Source organism: Lipophrys pholis (assembly GCF_963383615.2).
Source record: "Lipophrys pholis genome assembly, chromosome: 5".
NCBI classification, from domain to species: domain Eukaryota; kingdom Metazoa; phylum Chordata; class Actinopteri; order Blenniiformes; family Blenniidae; genus Lipophrys; species Lipophrys pholis.
In genome coordinates this window covers 24,564,836-24,585,733 of record NC_137628.1, presented here as the reverse complement: position 1 = coordinate 24,585,733, position 20,898 = coordinate 24,564,836, and the positions used below count along the sequence as shown (strand labels likewise).

General features: G+C 40.0%; 1 protein-coding gene across 5 annotated transcripts; it reads left to right on the top strand.

The window, feature by feature from the left end:
* Nucleotides 1-606: 606 nt before the first annotated feature.
* LOC308110450 (uncharacterized protein) lies at nucleotides 607-20,613 on the top strand. 5 transcript variants are annotated; one of them, XM_080464737.1, is made up of 11 exons: nucleotides 623-803; nucleotides 1,389-1,574; nucleotides 1,677-1,805; nucleotides 3,344-3,385; nucleotides 5,007-5,086; nucleotides 5,294-5,390; nucleotides 5,497-5,583; nucleotides 7,787-7,840; nucleotides 9,006-9,248; nucleotides 9,980-10,070; nucleotides 19,859-20,613. In XM_080464737.1, exons 1-10 carry the CDS (start codon nucleotides 776-778, stop codon nucleotides 10,021-10,023), a joined length of 990 nt encoding a protein of 329 aa, XP_080320863.1. In that variant the 5' UTR covers nucleotides 623-775; the 3' UTR covers nucleotides 10,024-10,070; nucleotides 19,859-20,613. The 5 variants fall into 5 exon arrangements, with proteins under 5 accessions (XP_080320865.1, XP_080320863.1, XP_080320862.1 ...); XM_080464739.1 differs by lacking the exon at nucleotides 7,787-7,840 and having other exon boundaries at nucleotides 607-803; XM_080464735.1 differs by lacking the exons at nucleotides 9,980-10,070; nucleotides 19,859-20,613 and having other exon boundaries at nucleotides 659-803; nucleotides 9,006-9,498.
* Nucleotides 20,614-20,898: the final 285 nt, after the last annotated feature.

Below are 20,898 nucleotides of genomic sequence, written 5' to 3'. Positions count from 1 at the left end.
GCGCATATTATGTCTCCATGTTACATGACAACACTATTTTGGATCTTTAGCATCCTCAGCAAACTGTAGAACAACTTATATATATGACTCATACATTTTATGCAGCTTTTGTTTTTCTTATCTGTCAAATAAATGTATTTAGTTTCCTTCAACAGGAAAAGACGACAACTGTTTGCCTTTACTCACAGCGACATCTAGTGAGCATAAAACAGAACTGACAGCAAAAAGAGGAATAAAGAAAACTGTTTTGCAACAATGTGAGTTTTTGAGAATAAGACTCGTAATCTTGTGGTTTTTTTCGTTCTTTTTTTTTTTTTTTTTTTTTAACTTAAAATTAAGAGATATGAAAATCCCAATAGGAATATGAAAAATGTATTCTCACTGTTGGTGACACTGGAACAATTAAGTCATATTTATTCAACATGATGCTAAACCACAACAGTTGCATGTTGTCAGAAATAAGCATCTCTTTTTTGATGTTGCTTTGCAGTGAGATGGAGTAATCACCCAGCAGGTTCCCTTCTCACTCTGTTTGTGCAACACTTTGTTCTACAGCATCATGCTGTGGTCACAGGCATTGATCCTCTTCCCCCCCCCCCCCCCCCCCCCTTTTGTCTCTTTTACAGACATGCGTTGGTCATTATCTGAGAAACTCAGCATATGAATGCATCAACTTTGAACAAAGAGCTTAACATTAATATTTTATTATATATACATACATATATAGTTTAGGCTTGTAGGCTTCCCTCACCTGCTGTATTCAGAAACAGTTGCAATGCCGCCGATTTCCTTCTTTATCTCCGGTAAGACAATCTGTCTTTTATAAAAGTTTTTGCTAATGATATGTTATTGTCATTTTACAAATGGCTTTGCAAATTTTCAGGGTTATTTTTTGTTTGTTTGTTTTAACTGATAAATAACTTGTTTTGTATGTTTTTATTGACGAGTTCAACATGAACACACATTAATTATTGCCTGAAGTGAATGTCAGCATCACAAAAACAGGGCCACACATTTATAGAATCAAAGGATGACAGTTAGCGGCTATTTTAACTCATATGGGTTTATAATGGCTCTGGCTTGTTATGTTGACACAAAAGTTAACACTTTCATAAATGTAATGTGTAGTCAAGCGTGTAAGAATTAGAAGTTATGCCCGTGTACATTTCTGTACAAAGAAATGTGATTTTGGCTTATTTTCAGTTGTCTGCTTTGTTAAATTACAAAAATGATTAGTTAGCCTAACAGCTCATGAACTGGGCGCCATACATCTGCCAGGAGAACAATTTTAGGGTGGGACATTAAACACAAGAGATTAGACTCTGAGATTGTATCTCTGTACTTCTTGTATTGTGGTTTTCATCGGAAACTTCTGTCATTTCTTGCAGTTCTGCTCGTAGCATCTGCGGTCAGCGCTGACGAGGCTGCCACAGATGAAGGGCTTATCGCAACTCCAGTCAACAATAATGAATCCTCCTTCACCACCACTGCCACGGCCAACTTCAGCACCACTGTCACCATCTCATATAGTTCTAGTGGCACGAACGTCACCAACAGCACCATCCTACTGTCGGGTTAGATACTTACCTCACTCTTTTTTTTTTCTTTTTGGAGAAGCATGTATTGGGAAGTCTATTTTGAACCATTGATTGTACATGTCAACACTTCTGCTTCAGATAATGTAACGTCTACACAGAGTAATGCAACTGAAACTGTGACGCCTATGAAGATGGCGACCACATCGAAACCTGCTGTTGTTTCTGAAGTCACAAAGCCGACCACCAAAGGAAGGAACGATGGCCAGAGTAAGTTAGAATTCCATTTTAGAACATACACATAGGGCCTTGGTAAACATATACACCTGGCGGCATGATGATGGAGCAGTTAGCACATTTGCGAGAGCATGTGGGTCTTGTTGGCCAAACATATAATCATACGGTTGACAAATTCAACACTTGTACTCATGTATCAAGGTGTCCTTGCACAGAACAATGAACCCTGAGGTGCTTGGATCCTGCGCGGTAGCCATGTGTGAATGTGTGCATGAATGACTTTGTGTGATCATCTAAAGCAAGTTGAGAGTGCTGATGTAGTACACATTCTCAAAATGAGTAAAGGCTCGGCCATTTACACATTTTCAAGACTCTAAGTTGCCTTTGTGTGTGATTGTGTGACTTCATGTGTCATCACCACATCCTGAATCAAGTGTTTCATCACAAGATCAAAAGATTATGGATAACATCACTTGTTGAAATGCTTAAACTGAATATTGCGTGGTGGGTGGGGGCTAGAGTTGACGAGTGGTGTCGTTCCTCTTTTTGGCCTTTTGGTTTGTTGTACCTCTGGTAGATTGACCAGCTTGTGGGTGTGGCGGGCTCTTGGACTGCCTGGACCCACATGGACATGCATCAGCCTGCTAATAGCCTAATAAATACCTAAATCAATGCTATGCTTAACCACATCATACAGCCTCAGTCCTCCAACTCTACACCAGGGGTGTGAAAGTCATTTTCACCGAGGGCCACATCAGCATAATGGTTGCCCTCAAAGGGCCACATGTAACTGTAAGACTCCGCCCCGTGCTGTGTGTCAGAATGCTGACGTATATTTTACTCTTTGACAACCGACACGCCTCATAACAGAAAAGACCTGCCGGTTTTTCTCCTTGAAGCACAAACAAGTATTCGCCATCCCATCATTCATGAAACAGCTTTCCATCTGCGTCAATCTTTCTCTTCCTGGACATTTTGGGATTATTCCTATTTCTCTGTAGCCTATGTTGTTCATCCCTTCCACGCATTTTCTTAGTTTCCTCCTTCAATCGCTGTAGAGTAGCACTGCTTTCAGTTGCCAAGAAGTGCCTGGTGAAGGTCACAGGCTTCACAAAAACAATTTTCTATAGAACGAGACAATGGACAGATGATGGATAATGATCAATGGGCATATAGCATTAGCAAGAGGTCAAGACGTGACACTGAGGTGTCTAAAGAAAGAAAACAAAGGAAGGAAATTGCCTTCACAGTTTAAAGATTAACTGAACAGATGTACTTAGGCGCAGTGTCTCGTGAAGCTGCTTTCAGCATAAAAGAAATATGACTGTAACAATAACAATCTTGCTTGTCTGCTGGACATAACAGTGTGATACCACATATCAGGCCATATCAGAGCTTTTAATTGTCTGCTGAACACGAACGTTCACTGAAGGGTCCAGGCACAACCGCACGAACCTGAGTAGGAATTTATGCCGAGCACAGAAACCTCTATTGTGCTTTTAGCTGTTACAGTCGTTTACATGGAATAACGTAAAATACTGTGGATTGAGCGGCTTTGACATGTTTTTCAGGAACAACTGTTCAGCCAAAAACCGGAGGAAGTAACGATATTGGTGAGTTACATTTACTTCCACTTCAACAAACCTCCATTACATCCAACAGCCAATGGCACCGACATCTGATCAGCATGGAAGAGGGAGGGCTGCATCTGTTTGATAGGAAAACAGTATTATCCGGACTATTAGGATTTTACATAGACCTCTAGGGATGATGGCAGGTAAAAACTTTGTTTTTGCATGTTTTTAGAGTAGCACTTTTGCAGCCAAAACTTCAGCACATGTCCATCCATCCACCTATTCACAGTCAGAGTCTTTTCAGTTTTTTCCAGAAAACTCAGACAGTCTAAACTCATTTTCTGCTGATCCATAATTAAATTATGTGCAGTAGAGTGACCATTATCTGATTTCCAAAGGAGAGGACACTTGGCTCAGCCTCAAGATATCAAGATGACACTAAAGATTTATACTGAAGCCTTATATATTAATATGCACAAAGTATACTTCCCATGTGGAAAATGTATGGATAGAAAATGTCATAACCAAATAATTGAGTCTAAAACCAGAGATACGTCCATGTAGGCTTTTCAGAGGTTGCTTAACAGGCTTGATCACCTCTAAAATGGTATTTTTGGCAATTAATGGAATGGAATAATGCCCTTTCTGTAAATAAAATCAGTAGAGAGCCAAATAATAGCTGTTTTGTCAAATATTTATTGGACCTTAAGCTACAGTGTGACAAGTATAAGCTAAATAAACTCACTTACAATGACTGAAAATAGTTGTTAACTTAAATCAATGGTTCCACTTGTGTATGGATACTGTAAGCCACTTACATGAGAATGTCTTTTTAAGTTGAGCTATATCAGGATGGATAATAGAGAAATGCATGTGCCGTAGAAACCTCCGGGTCGACTGCTAAAAGGCTGCTCTTGAGAGTGTGGAAAAAGGATTCAGTGCCTAGGTTTGACCTATGGCTGCGTGAACTGGCAAACACACTGTACCTGGAAAGACTCGGGTATGATAGAGATGACAGAGGCAGTGTTTTTGACCAGATATGGGACCCTATGTTTAAATTTCTTCAACAAAGTTACTGATGTGAATGACTGACCTTGCTGTTTCCATCATTAAGTATACTTTTAGTTTTATTTATTCATTTTTTTCTCTCTTAAATGATGTATGTTTACTAATTAGTAGCATATTATTTCATTGCTGTCCGGACTGTGGAACCTCTGGTTCTTTGATTTGTTTTTTTTTCAAGGGGAGGGAGGGGTTGGTTTGTGTTTATGCATTTTTCTATTTTCATACTGATGGGTTTGTTTTTTTGGTGGGGTGAAAATCAATAAATATGTCAAATTTTTAAAAACAACAACAACAACAAAAACCCTCTGGGTCCTCTGCAAGCCCCGAAGCAGGTAGAAAAATTTCCCCCGAGATCTGCAGTGACCTCAAGGTTTTTAAGTGTAAGTCAGCAAAAATAATAATATACTTGATCTCATACGGTTTGACTCAATTATTGATGGCATACTGTTCCTGGGTAAATGATCCTAATGCTACCTGGTTAAGACAAACCGACACAGAGCGGTTTGATTAGGGCTTTGCCCCTTTGCCAGCTGTTATGTTTTGTAAAGTTTGTCACAATGAGGAAGTTTTGATTTCATTTGTATGTCCCCGCCAGGTATCATCATACTTGTCGTCATCATTCTTGCAGCCGTTGCCTTTGCAGGGGCTTGCTATCTGGCACGAAAGAGAAGCAGAGTAAGTTGGAATGTTTTTCCCTTCACCTTCCCCTTTGCTTCACAATTGGACATGTCGGGTTACCACAGATAGCTTAGCAATAAAGCGGGAATCAAAAAGGTACTATCTAGAAAGTGGTTTGGCATCTCAATGTACTTACTGTTTGTGGTTGTGGTTCTTACCAATAAAACTGTGTTTTCTAGTCATCATAATGTTTTATTTCCACAGAACTACTCTGTTGATTTCACTTCTCGGCCTGATGAAACCAACATCCCTCTCAGTGCTGTAGAGCCCGAGGCGCTGGCTGATACTTTACCTTATAATGGTTTGTCCGCCATTGTTGACTCACTATAAAGACAAAACATATCCCTAGTAAATAAATATTCCTCTATATGTTGATTGACATTTCTTCATCCTTTGGTACTTCTTAGGTTTGCAAACCTTTGAAAGTGCAGAAACTTCTGCAAATGAGCTGCAGGAACCAGAAGAGAAACCTGAACCGCAGGAGGAGCAGAAAGGTAAGTTTACTTACTGTCTTGGTGGACTGACTGTTTCAAAGGGAGCAAATGAAGTCTTTGTGGTATAATTGCAGGGTATTTTCCTTCCTGTTTCTTCATATCAGTTAAACTGAGTAAAAGGAAGCAAAGTTTGTATCAACTCTCGACTCTATACAACACATCTCACTGAGATGTAGTGATTGTGACAAAGCCCAGAAGAAAGATTAAGGTGTAATTCACTGTAGACTTCAACATATTTATAAGAATGTGGACAAAACTTAAAACTGCAGCATTCTTATCATAAATAAAAGACAAGAGGATTTCTCATTACTTTAGACTTTTGTTTACAAAAGCCCAATTGACAGTGGCTTAAAAAAACAAAACAAAAACCTGCCTGTGTCCTTGAATTAGGTGTAATAAGTTAATAGCTTATATTAGAGTTGTTTAAATGTCTTAAAATTAAAGGGCATTTACAGATCACGAGAGAATTACCTGCAATACTCGTGTTTCCCACTTGAGGGGAATGAAAGCCAAGTTAACAAATGGGAAGGAGCCTTAAGTTATCCATGATACATCTTACCCTTAATAGTTCATTCGGGGGCCGAAACATGTTATTTTGTTATAAGAACACATGAATTTCAAGTTAATTGGTGAAAATAGATGTGAATGTGATTGTTTCACTGAGTTTGCTTTGTGATGAACTGCGACCCTTCCAGGGTGACGTCTGCCTTCACCCATATTCCGTTGATATTGGCTCGAGCACCCCACAATGCTGAATTGAATTGATAGGTATAGAAGATGGACGGACCAATGATCAGCTCTAAGCTTGAAGCAGATTAACAGGTTTTTCTCGCTCAGCAGTGAGATTAAACACTCTGTGGTGTCACAATGTAAAATGACAAGCTCAGTCAAAATGTGAAAGTGTCTCCCAGAAACAAGCATCACAGGTCAAACCAGCAACTCAGAAAATGTAAAGCAACTTTTGCTTTGTGAAAAACTATAAGAAGGTTTGTAAAAAAAAATTGTTTTTAAATGCATTGTCCATAAGTAAGAACAGCAATTCTGGTTTAAAAAAGAAATCTTTACTTCAATTACAGTGAAGTGCTTTTTTTTTTTTTTTTTTTACACATAGGGAGGTTGCACCATCACTTTGATCTGTCAGGTGATTTCCACCTCCATCTGGAAAGGAAGTTTAACAAAATCTTCCTTTCCCGGGAGCCATGAAGACCTTACACACGTTCACAAATCAAAACTCAATATATCAGTCAAATGAAACAGACCAAGAAGCATCCATTTGTTTGTAAAAGTGTGCACTAATCAGAATTCTTTTATTGTAACTTCATGGGTGCTTCATTGTTTTCCCTTTCTTCAGAATAGAAAAACATGTCCACCCATCCATCTATCCATCCATATTCTATACAAGTGACTCTAATTCAGGGTTGCAGGATGTTGGAGCCATTTCCTTCTGACTGCATGAAGATGGGGAAAACCCTAAACAGTTTGCCCTTCAAACAAACTCTCTTGCAACAGTGTGTCTGACATAAGATCACAATAACGTACATATTTATTAATCTGACCAGAATCAAGTTTACTCTTTGAGTCAATTACTTTATTTTGCTGTGCTCAGTTTTAGGGATTGTATGAGTATCATTAGAAAAAAAAATAATTATAATGTTGTCAAGCCAGAGATACCCTATTCACAGATGTGGATGGAACATGCCGGTTTTTCAAACATGGTGTAAATCATTCATTATACCATAATTCTGTGTATCAAAAAAACATGTAATAAATTAACAGAGTTTACTTACTCACAAATATTAAGAAGAAAAAACTGTACATAGTGTTTTCGAAAACAAATATGCAAAGTTCTTCATGAAAAAGCTGGGTCAAAAAAATGTCATTTAAAAAAGTAGAAATACAATATTAGAATTGATTAGAATATGGTTAATTTGAAGGCAAATTTAAATAACTGTTTTAGGAGCTCTTGAAAAGTGAGCTAAGAAGAGTCTCACTTCCTCTGGACCCTGATAATGGTCCTTTCAGGTGATAGCCCTATTTACACAACAATGAAAACAAGTGTAACTCAAACGTTTTCTCCACTTTTGAGACGTCTGTTTACACAACACTGGTGTTCGAATCCACTGCTACCGTGACTTTGTCATACCGACTCCCACTATGGAACTTTTGAACTTTTGTTTCACACTCGCAAATTTCCTCTCCGCAGAGACCGCCGGAGGCTCTGAGGCGCCATTACTGAACATGTGCATCTCCCCCCATGGTAAATAGTTCCTTCTGCTTATGCGCCGGTAACAAACATGGCGGCCTCCATCGTGGCATGACTCCCAGTCCGTATTCTAGTTTTCCAGGCGATATTGGTAGTTTTAAAGTTGAAACTCACCCCTAATAGCATCCAGTCTGTCATCTGCCCATTTTGGGTAATCTCAATTTTGTTAGCACTTATAGCGTATTGTTCTCTGCACATGTACAAAAGCCAGCAACAGCACCCCCTTGTGGCCTGGCATACTAACTGCATCATTGCGAGTGTGTCGCTGCAGTGTAAACACAATACAGGACATTGCAATTATCTAAAGCCATCAAAACGTAGATTTCTTTGGTAACATTAGAACGAGCTCGACAGACTAAACATTTTCTTTCTGTAGGGTTTAACCTGAGTATTTAACACACAAGCATGACGCCTTTATCTATCTTCTCACTCAACTCTGGGGGGGGGGGAGGAAGTGAACTATTTCCATCTTCAGTTGGAGAAATGTTTTTGGTGTCCTCTGAAACATGACAACAGGTCTAGTTTCCTGTGTCATTATGCAGAAGAATTAACTAAGAGTCAGTTCAAGAGTCCACCTGTGATACAGAGTCCAGTCATCTGTCATAAAAGTGGCAGACATGATGTTTCTCTGAAGACTGGAATGATGCCTGAGGAGTCATCTCAGTCGCTGCAGGATTGTGTCTCGACAACAGCCATCGCCCTTCTCCCCTTCATCTCCGCTTTCCCTCCGCCTAAAAACTGGGTCAGATAATGACGGGCTGCCCTACTTTCCCACAGCCTCCAACAGCTGCACGGCTGCGGCTCATTAGAAACTGGTCAGTAATCAGCCGCCTCATTACCAACATGGTGGCCCCCTGAAATGCCCTCACCAGTGTGAAATCCCTCCTGAGAACGAACCACTTCAGACTATGTGATTGGAAGTGCTGTCGGTATGGTACCTGAAAGCACAACATACTACCAAATATTAAAATCCACAGTGTCACGCAGGGTAAAGATGATGGAGAAACCATATTACACAATCAATTGCAACCGTTCTTGTTGCAAGTTCCTGTTGTAAGGATGCTTTTGCATTTTGTTTCCTTACAAACTAACACCCGAAGAAAGAGAATTACTCTCCTTGAGAAACAGTGCTGTGGTTTGCTTTTGTGTCCCCCCACAGCTGAGTCTGAGAAATCTGTCGCAGACCCCCCCGCTGAGTCTGCAGCTCCACCTCCAGACGGCATGGAGGACGAACCAAAAGCGGACGTTGCTGAGCAGCAGGAGAGCCCTCCTGCACCTGTGGAGACCAGCATGGAGGACAAAACTGATGACGAAGGCATCGTCTCCAACAAGACTTCAGTGGAGTCGCTGAAGGAGACAAATGAGAATAACAGCAACAGCGCTGAGTTCAGTCAGAGGAGAGGTGGATACCCCCCCCCCCCAACACACACACACCCTTTCTCCATTGAGGGCTATCCTTGTAGCGAGGCAGCTATGGCTCAGTTGGTAGTGTTGGTTGTCTCTCAGTCGGAAAGTTGCACTTAGATCCTTCGTATGTCAAAATGTCCTTGAGCAAGACACTGAATCCCAAATTGCTCCCGGCGGATGGGCTAAGCGCCTTGCAGGGCGGCCGCCTCCGTTGGTGTGTGAATGCGACTAACATTGTAAAGCACTATTGGGGCTGTTAAATCAATTTAAAAGTACTATAATATAAGTGAAGTCCGTTTACCATACAACCAGAGCCCAGAGGTCAAAGTGAAGTGATTTGGGCCTCGTTGATTGTTTCTCATTGGAGGTGCATCAGGCAGAGAGGACCTGGAGGAGAGGTTATGTCTCTCAGTTGGCCCATTACAACTCAGGGTCTCACCAAGGGAGCGAGAAAAATTTGCAAAGGAGAGGAATGTCCGAGGTCCTTTGCTCTCCATACGGCCTCCACTGCTCCAGGCGGACCAAGAAAAGAAGATTGATGAATCGTCACCCTGGCTGCAGCTTGTTTAAGCACTGTCTAACTTTGCATTTATTATAACTAAAGAATTTTAAATGTGTCAGTTTTCTTGAGTCTCTGTGATCGTTTATAGTTTTATTTCTGACTTCTGACCATCACCTAAATGTACACCTACACGCTAAGTCCCTGCCTGTTTGCCTTGTAAACAGATTTAAAGATGAGGGACATCCTTTGGGAAGTTTCTCTCAAGTAGGAAGACATTATCCTCATCCTGAAACTCGGCTGTTCCTCAGAGACCCGGTAAGACCGTGACTCACAAACTCTCCTCTGCAGTTGCTGTGCTCGTCAGCCAGCTCAGGTGTTGATAAAATAACAGCTCAGACCAAAACCTGCCAGTCAACATGATATGTATGACCAGTGGCTGTTTAACAACTTCCTGCCCTGAATTGACATATCGAAAATAGAGAGGTCATAGCTATTAAGTCTATATTTATAAAATGTGCTTGTCCTAAATCGGTAGATCACCTTGACACCCAGAGGTTTTTAAATGCACACTGTGGAAACAGGAGCCTTAATGCAATACAGTTTTATTTCATACAGTACTGACAAGATCTAGTTCTTGAAAAAACAGCAGTTTCTTCACTTTTAAAACCCTCTTTTCTCTGAAAAAGCCCCACGTCTACTGACTCCATTCCCTTATCCTTCTGATCCCTGCTGCTCTATTGTCCACTGACGGATGGGATTCTTCCCACACGAGTAGTAACACGGGTCCTCTCACTCTAATCATCATGTGCTTCAGGATGGAAGTCGCACATCTGCACCTGTGCGCCCTCTCCCTCCCTATCAGCTCAGAAACACTCGCGGCTGCAGCCCGAGGCCCGAGGAATTCAGGCCGCTCTTAACAGCTGATGATAAGCTCATATCTGAGAGGAAAACCTCTCAGGAGCTTCGTGTTTGCGGTCACAGATCATCTCCATTCTCACCAAAACAGCGACTCCAAAAATGCCAGGCATCTTCAGCTCGGAAATGGTGCGAATAAAGGCCATTTGTTCACTTTCTGGTTTAATTCTTCAGCATATCTATAAGTGAGGGCAATCAGTAGACACCTTGTAAAATGTATGTGGAATTCGATTCATTTAGATTTCCAATACTCAAACCTGTAACCAGAGTCACAGTTGGCAAAGAAAATACAAAAAATTTGATCTGTAAACAAAAGTGACTTTTTAATTCTATTCTTCCCAGAGGTGCTTTTCATGCAATAAAATCTCGGAACATTTTCTATGATAAATGATCTACTCTCTCGCATATATAATATTCTAATGTGTGTGTGTGTGTGTGTGTGTGTGTGTGTGTGTGTGTGTGTGTGTGTGTGTGTGTGTGTGTGTGTGTGTGTGTGTGTGTGTGTGTGTGTGTTTGTGTGTGAAGTTTGGCTCATGAGAGGATTCAGCACACCACATAAAAAAAAAGCGACAATCAAAAAGACCAAAAATTACACAAAAGACGAAATGCATACGATGACAGTGTGTTTAGTAATTGTTCCAAGCATCTTGGAAAATTAGAACAAACATCCTGCATTAATCGTCCTGTCTTCACTATAAACCCACAAGTTTGTGGGGTAAAGATTAGATTTGCTCGCGAAAGTACAGGCAAATCAGCTGTGGGCTGCTGTCTTCTGTGCTTTGGTTCTACTGTATATCTACCATTGACGTTTATCAGGAAACTCTTGACACCTCAGTATGTTTTGCTGGATCGAAGCTATAAAATTGCATCGCTTCAGGTCCTAAACTCAGTAAATAGCATTGTTTAACAAAACAACAAGTATAATCAAATTGCTATGTTGTGTAAAACTGTCAAAGAGCAAAGGAAAGGCTCTCAGCTCCACCTCATTGTCATTCAGTGTTTTACCATTTTGTGTAAAAGTGTACACCTCCGTGTGGCATCTTTTTATTCTCATATTGATTATGGATTATTTGTTGAGATGACCTTACGATGAATTACAACCTCCACTAGGCATGGTAATTATAATGAGAGAAAATGTAGAAAATTAAAGAAAATGTATTAAGGAATCGAGCCAAGCTGCTTCACAAAATCAATCAATGTCTTTATGATTGTTTATGTAACAAAGTAAATGAGGTAATTTTGTAGTTGGGATTTTGTAATGTAAAACTGAGTAATGTTATGATCGATGTGGGGATGTGGCTGCATGTGAGCAGGGCAAATCAACCTGTCAGAATTATTTTGGGCCTGACTGAACATGAGCAGGTACAGAAGATATATTGGCTGCATTATATTGTAACATCATTTTTGTGGTACAAAAAAAACTAATTAACACTTTGAAAACATTTAAGGACGCCACGTTGCCCGAGGCTGGATTCGTGCAGTCGTTCTTTTCAAAGAACCTTAATTCACGTTGTTGTTTTCTGGGTTTTCAACTGGAAAATCATTCTATTTGACATTTACCAAAGATGACCTCATGAGGAAATGAGTTTAATGGACATTTTGTTATGAAATAAGTATATAAAGATTAAAAAAATTAATCATGACGGGAAGGATTCTTAAAGCAAAATCCAAATCAACAACTTTAATCTCATGTTAAACAATAGTTGTACCAAACCTATAGTTAATCTGTCAGATCAGGTTTCCATTATTGGAAGTGAGGATGCACTGGGTGTAAACTTTAGTTCTTCTGAAATAACTTAAAAAGTACACATAATTGTTTAAAAAGGTGGGCCTCCTGTAAAAATCTCCAATCATTCTTGGTATCCGAAGAGATTAAATGTTCACTTAGTTATTGTAAAAAACACTGAGACCAGATCAAAGAGACTTTAGAAGATTGCTCAGACGATAGTAAAAATATTCTGTGGTTCCCGTCAACATGAGTCAGAATATGAGTGAGAACACATTGAACATGAGCCGTTAAACCGTGAATTATTCCGTCTGGAAACGAAAAAAATAAAAAATAAACAACAGGAAAAAGAAAAAGTGAGCACTTCACTCATTCCCACCTGGTTTGTGGAGTGATGAGCAAGCTGGAGTTGAAAGAAGATAATGGATACGAGCTGACAGGTCATAAAGTAAAGCAGCATAATTAGACCCGGGCCTTCGCTGTGTTATTTTCCAGTCAGAGCACAGCTTTCATGTTTGATGGTTAATGTTGGAGGAAGTGGCCTGGGATGAATATTTCACAGAGAAAAGGTGATTTTACTGTGCTGGACCAGGCAGCGAGTCGCTCTCACTGGTGTATTGCTGGTTCAGAGACAGGTCATGGGGACGAGGAGAGTTGAGGACATGTGGTTTGTCTGTCCTGAGAATTTCTATGTGGCTTTAGAAACATAATTTGTACCGTAGAGAGTAAATAGTATTACAAATGCTCAATGTCTTTAGAGATTGCCCTCGTGCTCTTATTTAGACGACGGAGCCTTCCTTTTTTAATACCATCTTCATGCAGACTAGCGTCGCACAATCCAGCTTACACCAGGCAACATCCTGGATAGGTCGGAGGTCTAATTTAAAGTGTGAACGCTGTAATTTATCGTGGGCCAAATCACAATGGTGCATATGCTGAACGCAGGATCTCTATCTCAGTAATGACAGTGAAGGGAAGCTTCCTGCTGGCGAGGTTTGATGTGGCTCACACTGGCAGGTTGGTCATTACACCTGGGCAGCTCGACAGACGGGAGGGAGGGGCAGACGGGAAACACAGACTGAAGGAGAAAACAGCTGGCGGAGGCCAGGTCTGCCTCTTTCCTCTGCACACTTCCCACCAAGCGCCGGCACATTATGGCCGAGAAACAAACAAAAAAAAGTCAATCTTGTAATGGTACAGTCATGAAAATAGCTTTCAGAGTGGTATCATTACAATGTGTTTGAGTGGTAAATTGAAACGTACAGTGTCCTGCTACGTTTGGATGATGATGTTTGACTAAATGGTTTTACTCCTTTCCCTGTTCTACATGGAGAAACATCACTCGTCCACTGACTTTATACAACTACTCCCAAACCTCTAATGCTCAACGCTCAGTGTGAGAGCAAAAAAAAAAAACTTATCTCTAAAGGTGATGACAGTGAATAGAGGTTCTTCGATAGCACTATACTAGATCATGTAGGTGTTGAGAGCAGACGGGTGCATGACAAGATACCAGTGCCTGATTAAAATGGCAGATCAGTTGGTGTCACTCGGCATCTGGGGAGACAGATCGTCAAGGGACAATGGGTGTCGTATTATTCAGATACTTTCTCACAATAAATATAGACAAGTGGTGATCAACCAGCATGACTTTCAGTAGCATGAACGTGCAGGAAACTCATTTACTAATCCATAAAACAAGTGCTTCACAGATGATACAGTCGTAACATTTTAGGACTTCAACTACTCAAGACATTTTGATTTGAAGAGAAGGTGTAATGACCAAACATGAACCCAATTTAACTTTTTGTGGCTCTTTTGCATTTTCAGCCTCATCTCAAATCATTAAATACAATGAAATTGAATTAAAACAGTGAACTTTTCATATGTTTTAGATTTTGTTTTTATGTCAGGTCTTCTCTGATTTATTGTTAATGGTTGTAGTATTTTAACACATTTAATAACATCAAGGTTTTTTCTTCTTCTTGTTCAACCAAATGTATTAATTATCACAGCAATTTTAGCTGACAAAACAATTAACCCTGAATGATATTAAGAAGATTTGGGGGTTTCAGTTGCAGAAATCACATTTATGTTGAATCAATTAAAAGAAACGTCGCTGTTGTTGGTGCAACTTGTTCCTGCAAGAGGTCAAGTTTAACAATGTTTGGATTGTCTCTCTAAAGGTTTAGTGTTTAAGTGAAGATATTTACTGATCATTCCTGACAGTGATGAAATGTAAAGAGAGTAAATATGTGGTGTTTGGCCTTTGACTTTGGGGGATGCCATTTGCTTTCACACCTTGTAAAATGCACCGGAAAACACCCATTTGAACAGCTTTGATGAGTCCGTTCCGAAAGCGAGTTTTTTGTGAGGTGGAAAAGGATCGAACGGTGACAAATGAGGCCAAGCTGCCGAGCCTCACCGTGTGTTGATGGGTCCTCATACTCATACGTGTTCACTTTCTGGGGGTCCGCGCTCTTCCTGCTCTAGATCGCTGACTTGCAGAGGTTCTCGGTTGAGGTCCTTCCCAAAGGTCACGGGTCAGACAGTCCTAATTAAAGGGTCCGCAGTGACTGCAGGAGAATAATGTGGCCTCAACGTCAGAGTCAGCCGGCTCACATTCTTCGCCTGTCACTGAGCAAGTCTCTGCAGAAGCAGGATGCACAGCGGCCGCTGTGATGTGTCGTCCAAACCGGGGTACATTTCAACCGAGACCGCCGCACATGACAGAACCTGAACAAAGTGAAAACACTATTTGCGGGAAACGTGCAGAGAAAAATGATTAGCAGTCGATATCCGGGCTTAAATATCACTAAGTTGTTTATCTTCATCGTAGATACACGTCTTCAGGTCTTTTCATTTGCAAAGTTTTGTTTGTTTTTTTTATTTCCGACACGTTGCCAGGCCTTGACCTTCACTATTTACACTACACACTTTTGACAACAAGCGTGTCAGATTTTCAGAATGCCTCCGTCCTCTGACAGGTGACTCGACAAAACATTTACAGAGCCGATTTTAGTAGCGTATGTTTCACTCCTTTACACCGTGCTACTGTCTTTCAACAAAGGAAAGGGGGCTCAGGGCGAACATAGTGTAAACAATTTGTAGAGAACACAGAAATAGATTTACTCTGTTCTCTCTCTGAGGGGTCAGGGTGGTTATTTGTGAGCAATCATACCTTTGACATTTTGTGATCCGTGATTGGGCTGTGGGTAGTCTGCCTAGTTACTAAGGGCCTGAACGCGGCTACTGTGTAGTGGCTTTGTGTGCATCATGGAACTTTGTAATGTCACAGTTTCCACTGGATGTAAAATGTTACGAGGGACTTTGGTGATAGAGTATTTAGTCATATTTACGTCACACGTAAGAAGATGAGAATTTTTATATTGGCTTCCATTTTATAATACATTTTTATTTGTTGGTTGTTGGTTATTTGACCCAGAAGTTTATTTATTTATTTATTTGTTTCAGAGCCTGTACAAAGAAAAAAAAAAAAGAAAAGAAACAAGAGAAACAAGAGAGAGACACTCATCCAAATGAGTAATCTCGAGATCACTCGGCACACAGTTGCAACCTGCGATGAAACACTGCAACTCCTTGTTTCTGGGAAGCGACATTATTTTAAATTAAGATTTCAGAGCACCGAGGCAACGAGAAAGCAACATTACTTAGTGAGTTAAGACCTGAAACACTTTGTTAATGCAGCTATGTGTGGGTGAACAATACTGCACAAAAGTTAACCTCTGAAATTAAAATAACTTCTGTGGGATGCATGTATTCACTATTTACATTTATAAATAGCAGAGGCATAAGCTCACGAGTGTGTTTGCCGAATGACATCATGTACTGTACCTGGAACCTCATATCCAATGATTTTTTTTCATGCATCCCTAATTATAAGAGTGAAAATTGTTCAGGTGTACATTAACTTCAGCATAAGGTACAAATGGAAAGTTTTTTTTTTTGTTTTTTTTTTAACCAAATCTTAACCTGTTTCCAGAATGCTGCTAATAAGGTGGAGAAAAAGATCTGGACGTCTTTTTACCACAATGCCAGCCACAGTAAAACTACATCTCAAGTAGTGGATTGGAATTTCAACTGCTGAATTTTAACAAAATAAAAACAAAACTTAACTACAGTTCCAGGAGTAATCATTTCATTTTCAAAGTATTAAATTTGGTTTCAATTTGCTAAAATCCAGTTTCATTGAAATCCAATCTAATCCAAATGATGTTATTCAAATTCAGTTTCTGGAAGTACTTCATAAAATATTTGCAAATACTTCACCTGAGGCTTTTGCAAATGAGCTCACTGTATTGAATCCTGTTTCTGATGTTTTTCAGGTGTTTCTAAACTAAGTCTCGAAAATGTTTGTTGTCTCTAAATGAGAGTCAGTTTCAGGCCGTTGCTGCATCTTGAAACGATCCTGGTAACTACGACTGTTGGAAAACCTATTTCAGACGATACAGTATAATGTCAGACAGCAATCTAAAACCAGATAGCAATGTGTCCCGTAGTTACCTCAGCGTTTCAGTTTGAAATTATAAAAAGAGCAATAGTAAGGCTTCCAAAGTCTCAGTCTGCGCTGCAAAGATCAACACTTTCATGTCTAAAGTCCACGGCACGGTTTCCTCTGCCACTGTCCTCTCCGGGCCGGCTCAAGCATTCCTGCCTCGGCTTTGTGCAGTTGGCAGAGCTGCTGTGATCAGGAGGCCTGCTGACAGACAGACGTTCATCCACCTGCTGGTATCGCCTCCGGCATCGGCTCCACATTCCTCAGGCAGTGTCAAACTGTCAGAGTCGCACCGCGGCTTTATTACATCTCCGTCTGTCATCGGTCACACACAGTTTAAAGTGACCTGAGTCGGAGTCTTACATGATCCTGAAGGGCAGATCCTAAGGATGTTCAAATTTTACTGTCCTTTCATGTGATTGGAGCTTCTGTTTGGACACATGTTGAAACATCCATGTGAATATATCAAACTTGATGAGTTTATTCACCCTTTTTGTTCAAAGGGGCTCCAAACAATACTGTTTCTTTGATTGAGCAAGAAAAATGTGACATATTGATTCAGATTTTATTCTTTAGGCATTCTAATAACATTAGTAGAGCTCTGAAGGAGCACAAAATTAAAAAGATAACAGATTGTACAACAATCTCAAATGACGTCGTTGCAGTGTATTGTTGATTTTGAGTTTTTCTCTGAATCTATTTCACAATGACTGATTCTGCCCTTTGTCTTCCGTGTTGTCCTGTAGATTTGCTTCCATTACGTCACCAGTGTAAATGTGGAGACGCTATGGTCAGTTTCATGAAATGTTAAAGTATACTGTGGGTCAGTTGGTGGGTTTACTTTACTTGTTAATCACAATGTTTACACGCCAACTTAAAAGTACAAATAATTCTTTTAGTCTGGCTAAATCTGGACTGATTTACTCCTGCATATACACTGGGCAATATATGTTTCCTGGGCATGTGTTTGAGCTCCACTCCAAATCCTGACCCAGAGGTCGAACGTGTCAAAAGGTAAACAGAAAGCGACTTTTAGAAAACATGGCGAAAACTAAGTTTTTGTGTCTGTACGGATACAAACACACACTTCATGCTGTGATACCGTACGTCAGCAAGATATGGCCCAATACTGACCAGTTAAGAGTGCATATCAGCCCTGGTTGTTGTGAAAGCAGCATGATTTTACCAATAAAACGATTACACCTCCTTTAATGTGTATCAAAACAAACACAACAGTAATCCAGGTTAGTTACAACTGTAGCTCTACTAAACTGTGAATGTAAATTGCCCTCTATCGATGTGTTGAAGTGTCCTACTGAACCCCACGTTGTTCCTAGTGACGTGTGAGCACTTTGTAAGGTGGTTCTTTCGCCATTTGTACGTGTATGAATGAGTGATTGTGACAATGAGTGCAGTGAAATGTTTAAAAGGAATGAAATGAGGTTAGGATGAGTTATGATGAGTTATGAAATGACGAGCGAGGAGACACTTGGTTTTACAGGAGCCCCGGTGTTGCCTGGGAGGAGTCCGTACATTACAAACTGGTGGCAGGGAACAAAAGACTGAGTGCAGCGAACACCAAAGATTAGACCATCAAACAACTGCAGTTCTGTGTGAGGTATACTGAAACATATCTCTCTTCCTGTGAGTATTAGGATATAATAGCACATCACTCTGACAGTGACACTGGACCAGATCAAACGTTTTCTGAAATTAAAATGAATGAAACTTTTACTTAAAAAGACAAGACATCTAAACTCTCTAACTCCATCATCTGGGCTACTTTAAGTTGAACTCAATACAGTGTGACTTCCGTTCCTGCCTTTCTTAAATTTTGGAATTCGTCCTTCTTTTGTGCTGGCGTTCTTTCAACTGATCTACCCATTGTTTCAACCTGAATCGTAAATTCTCATTTGGTCTGCAGTGTAAAAAAAAAAATCCCTTTCCAGGAAACTTAACCTCAAAGTAATCAATCTGTCAGATCTGAGGCATTTTATCACTCCATTTGTTCTTACTTCTGTTTGTGAGCCCGCCCCCTTGTCGTGTCAGTGGCCCAATAAAACCATCACAAAACACAAACAACAAGAGAAGGTCATTTTCTGAAGTGACAACTAATAGAGTGTCTCGCTGCAATGCACAAGAAGCGTCAAATCTCATTATAGGTACGGTTCAAGTGGATTTTGTTAAACTCCTTGCACAAACACACAGAGTTCGTGAAGTGTCCTGAGCAATCTCAGTATTCGCTGGAAAACATGTTGAAACTTCTGTTTGAGAAAGAGGGGATCTTTGCACAACATTCAGATGAGCACTTTCATCCAAGCCGACCCTGATCAGGAAGATCTCCCCGCAGTGACCGGCTGGTATCCACAGGTCTCTTTCTGTCCCTGTGACTCAGCTCTGATCTTTGTGAAAGCTCACCTGCAGCCTGACACTCAAAAGTCACATTTCTCGTCTTGAAATCAAACGAATTAAAATTTGATTGGAGTTATGATTGAAATGTGAAAAGTAAAAAAAAAACAAAAAAACAAAACAGTGTGAAGGATCCGGCTGTGTCTTTGCGATATTGAAATGGCAGGGGGAACAAAAAGTGCTGCTTTAAACATGTTGAAAGGATCAACATTATTATTATTATTCATCATTTTGCGCGTTCATTTTGTCTGATATTTTTTATAAATGCAAAGATGACGTGCCGTGTCTTGTAGCCATTTCCTGGTTAGGCGTAAATCACATCAATAGATGTGGAGTCGGATTATGTCAGTTTTCTTCTCCCTCAAACAGATGTTTCTCCGCAGAGGTCAGAGGTCATGGCAAAGGCCATATAAATGTGACCAAAGCAGAAGTTACCAGAGGAAAAAGCAGGTGATTGGAGGACATGTGACTGAGAGAGGATACAGTCTTTTCATTGCTCTCTGATTTTTTATTTATTTTTTTCTTGCTCTCTTTCAGACTGAAGCAGAGAAACGAAAGTGATCGCAGTGGACAAGGACACGTCTCTTTAAAATCCAGTTCATTGCTGCCACCATGATAAAAAACAAAAAAAAAGCTTGTAACGAGAGCTCTTTTAAGTTTGCACGTCAGCTGAAACAATGTTTTGCTCATATTATTAGTGACAGTTTTGATGATAAGGTAGAAATGTTCATATAATAATACATAAGCGTAAATCCCAAGAAACGGCAGGGACTGTCATTTCCCTAAGATCCCTTTAAACATGGGCTTCAAATGGGCTTTATCCTCCAGCTGTTTTCTGCTACTGTGATCCTGGAGACCCATTGCCTCGGTTAAATATCACCTTGCTTCAACACATTGTCAATACATCCATTCAAATGAACGGCTCATCATTAAACTCTCCACAAGTCTGATAAAGACACATTCTTTTAAATCCGTAATGGGTTAGCAGAAAGAATTCTAATGCCGATATGTCTGGTGGTCTTCACTCTTTCACGTGTGAAAATGTAATGAAGATGCAATTATTTTATAGCATATTAATTCACCACTTTAGGAGTTGATGATGCTGCATAACTTTTGTAGATGTTGCATTTTCCTGATAGTTTTGCTTATTATTTTTGGTTTGATTTGTGATGATTTTGTTTTGCTGCTCTGCATTTTGCCTGCTCCCTCCCAGAGTCCCAACAGCAACTTGTGACTTTTGCACCATTTTGTTCCAGATGTCCATCCCGATGCAAATAAATTTATTTGAACTGAATCAGATGTGTTTTTCTTTTCAAGACAGTTCTCTTGATACAAATGGTTCTTTTTCAGGCCATCCACCACTTGTTTGACGTACAATTACAAACAAAATGTGAAAAAAAACAGTGCAAACAAAAATCCTCTTGAAACATCAAGGTAAAGTGTGTAAGAGGTGAACTATTGCTTCTGATTAAATAACAAGAATATTGGCAGAGGAATTATTATTACTACTACTACTATTATTATTATTAATAATAATAATAATAATAATGATGATGATGATGATAATAATAATAATA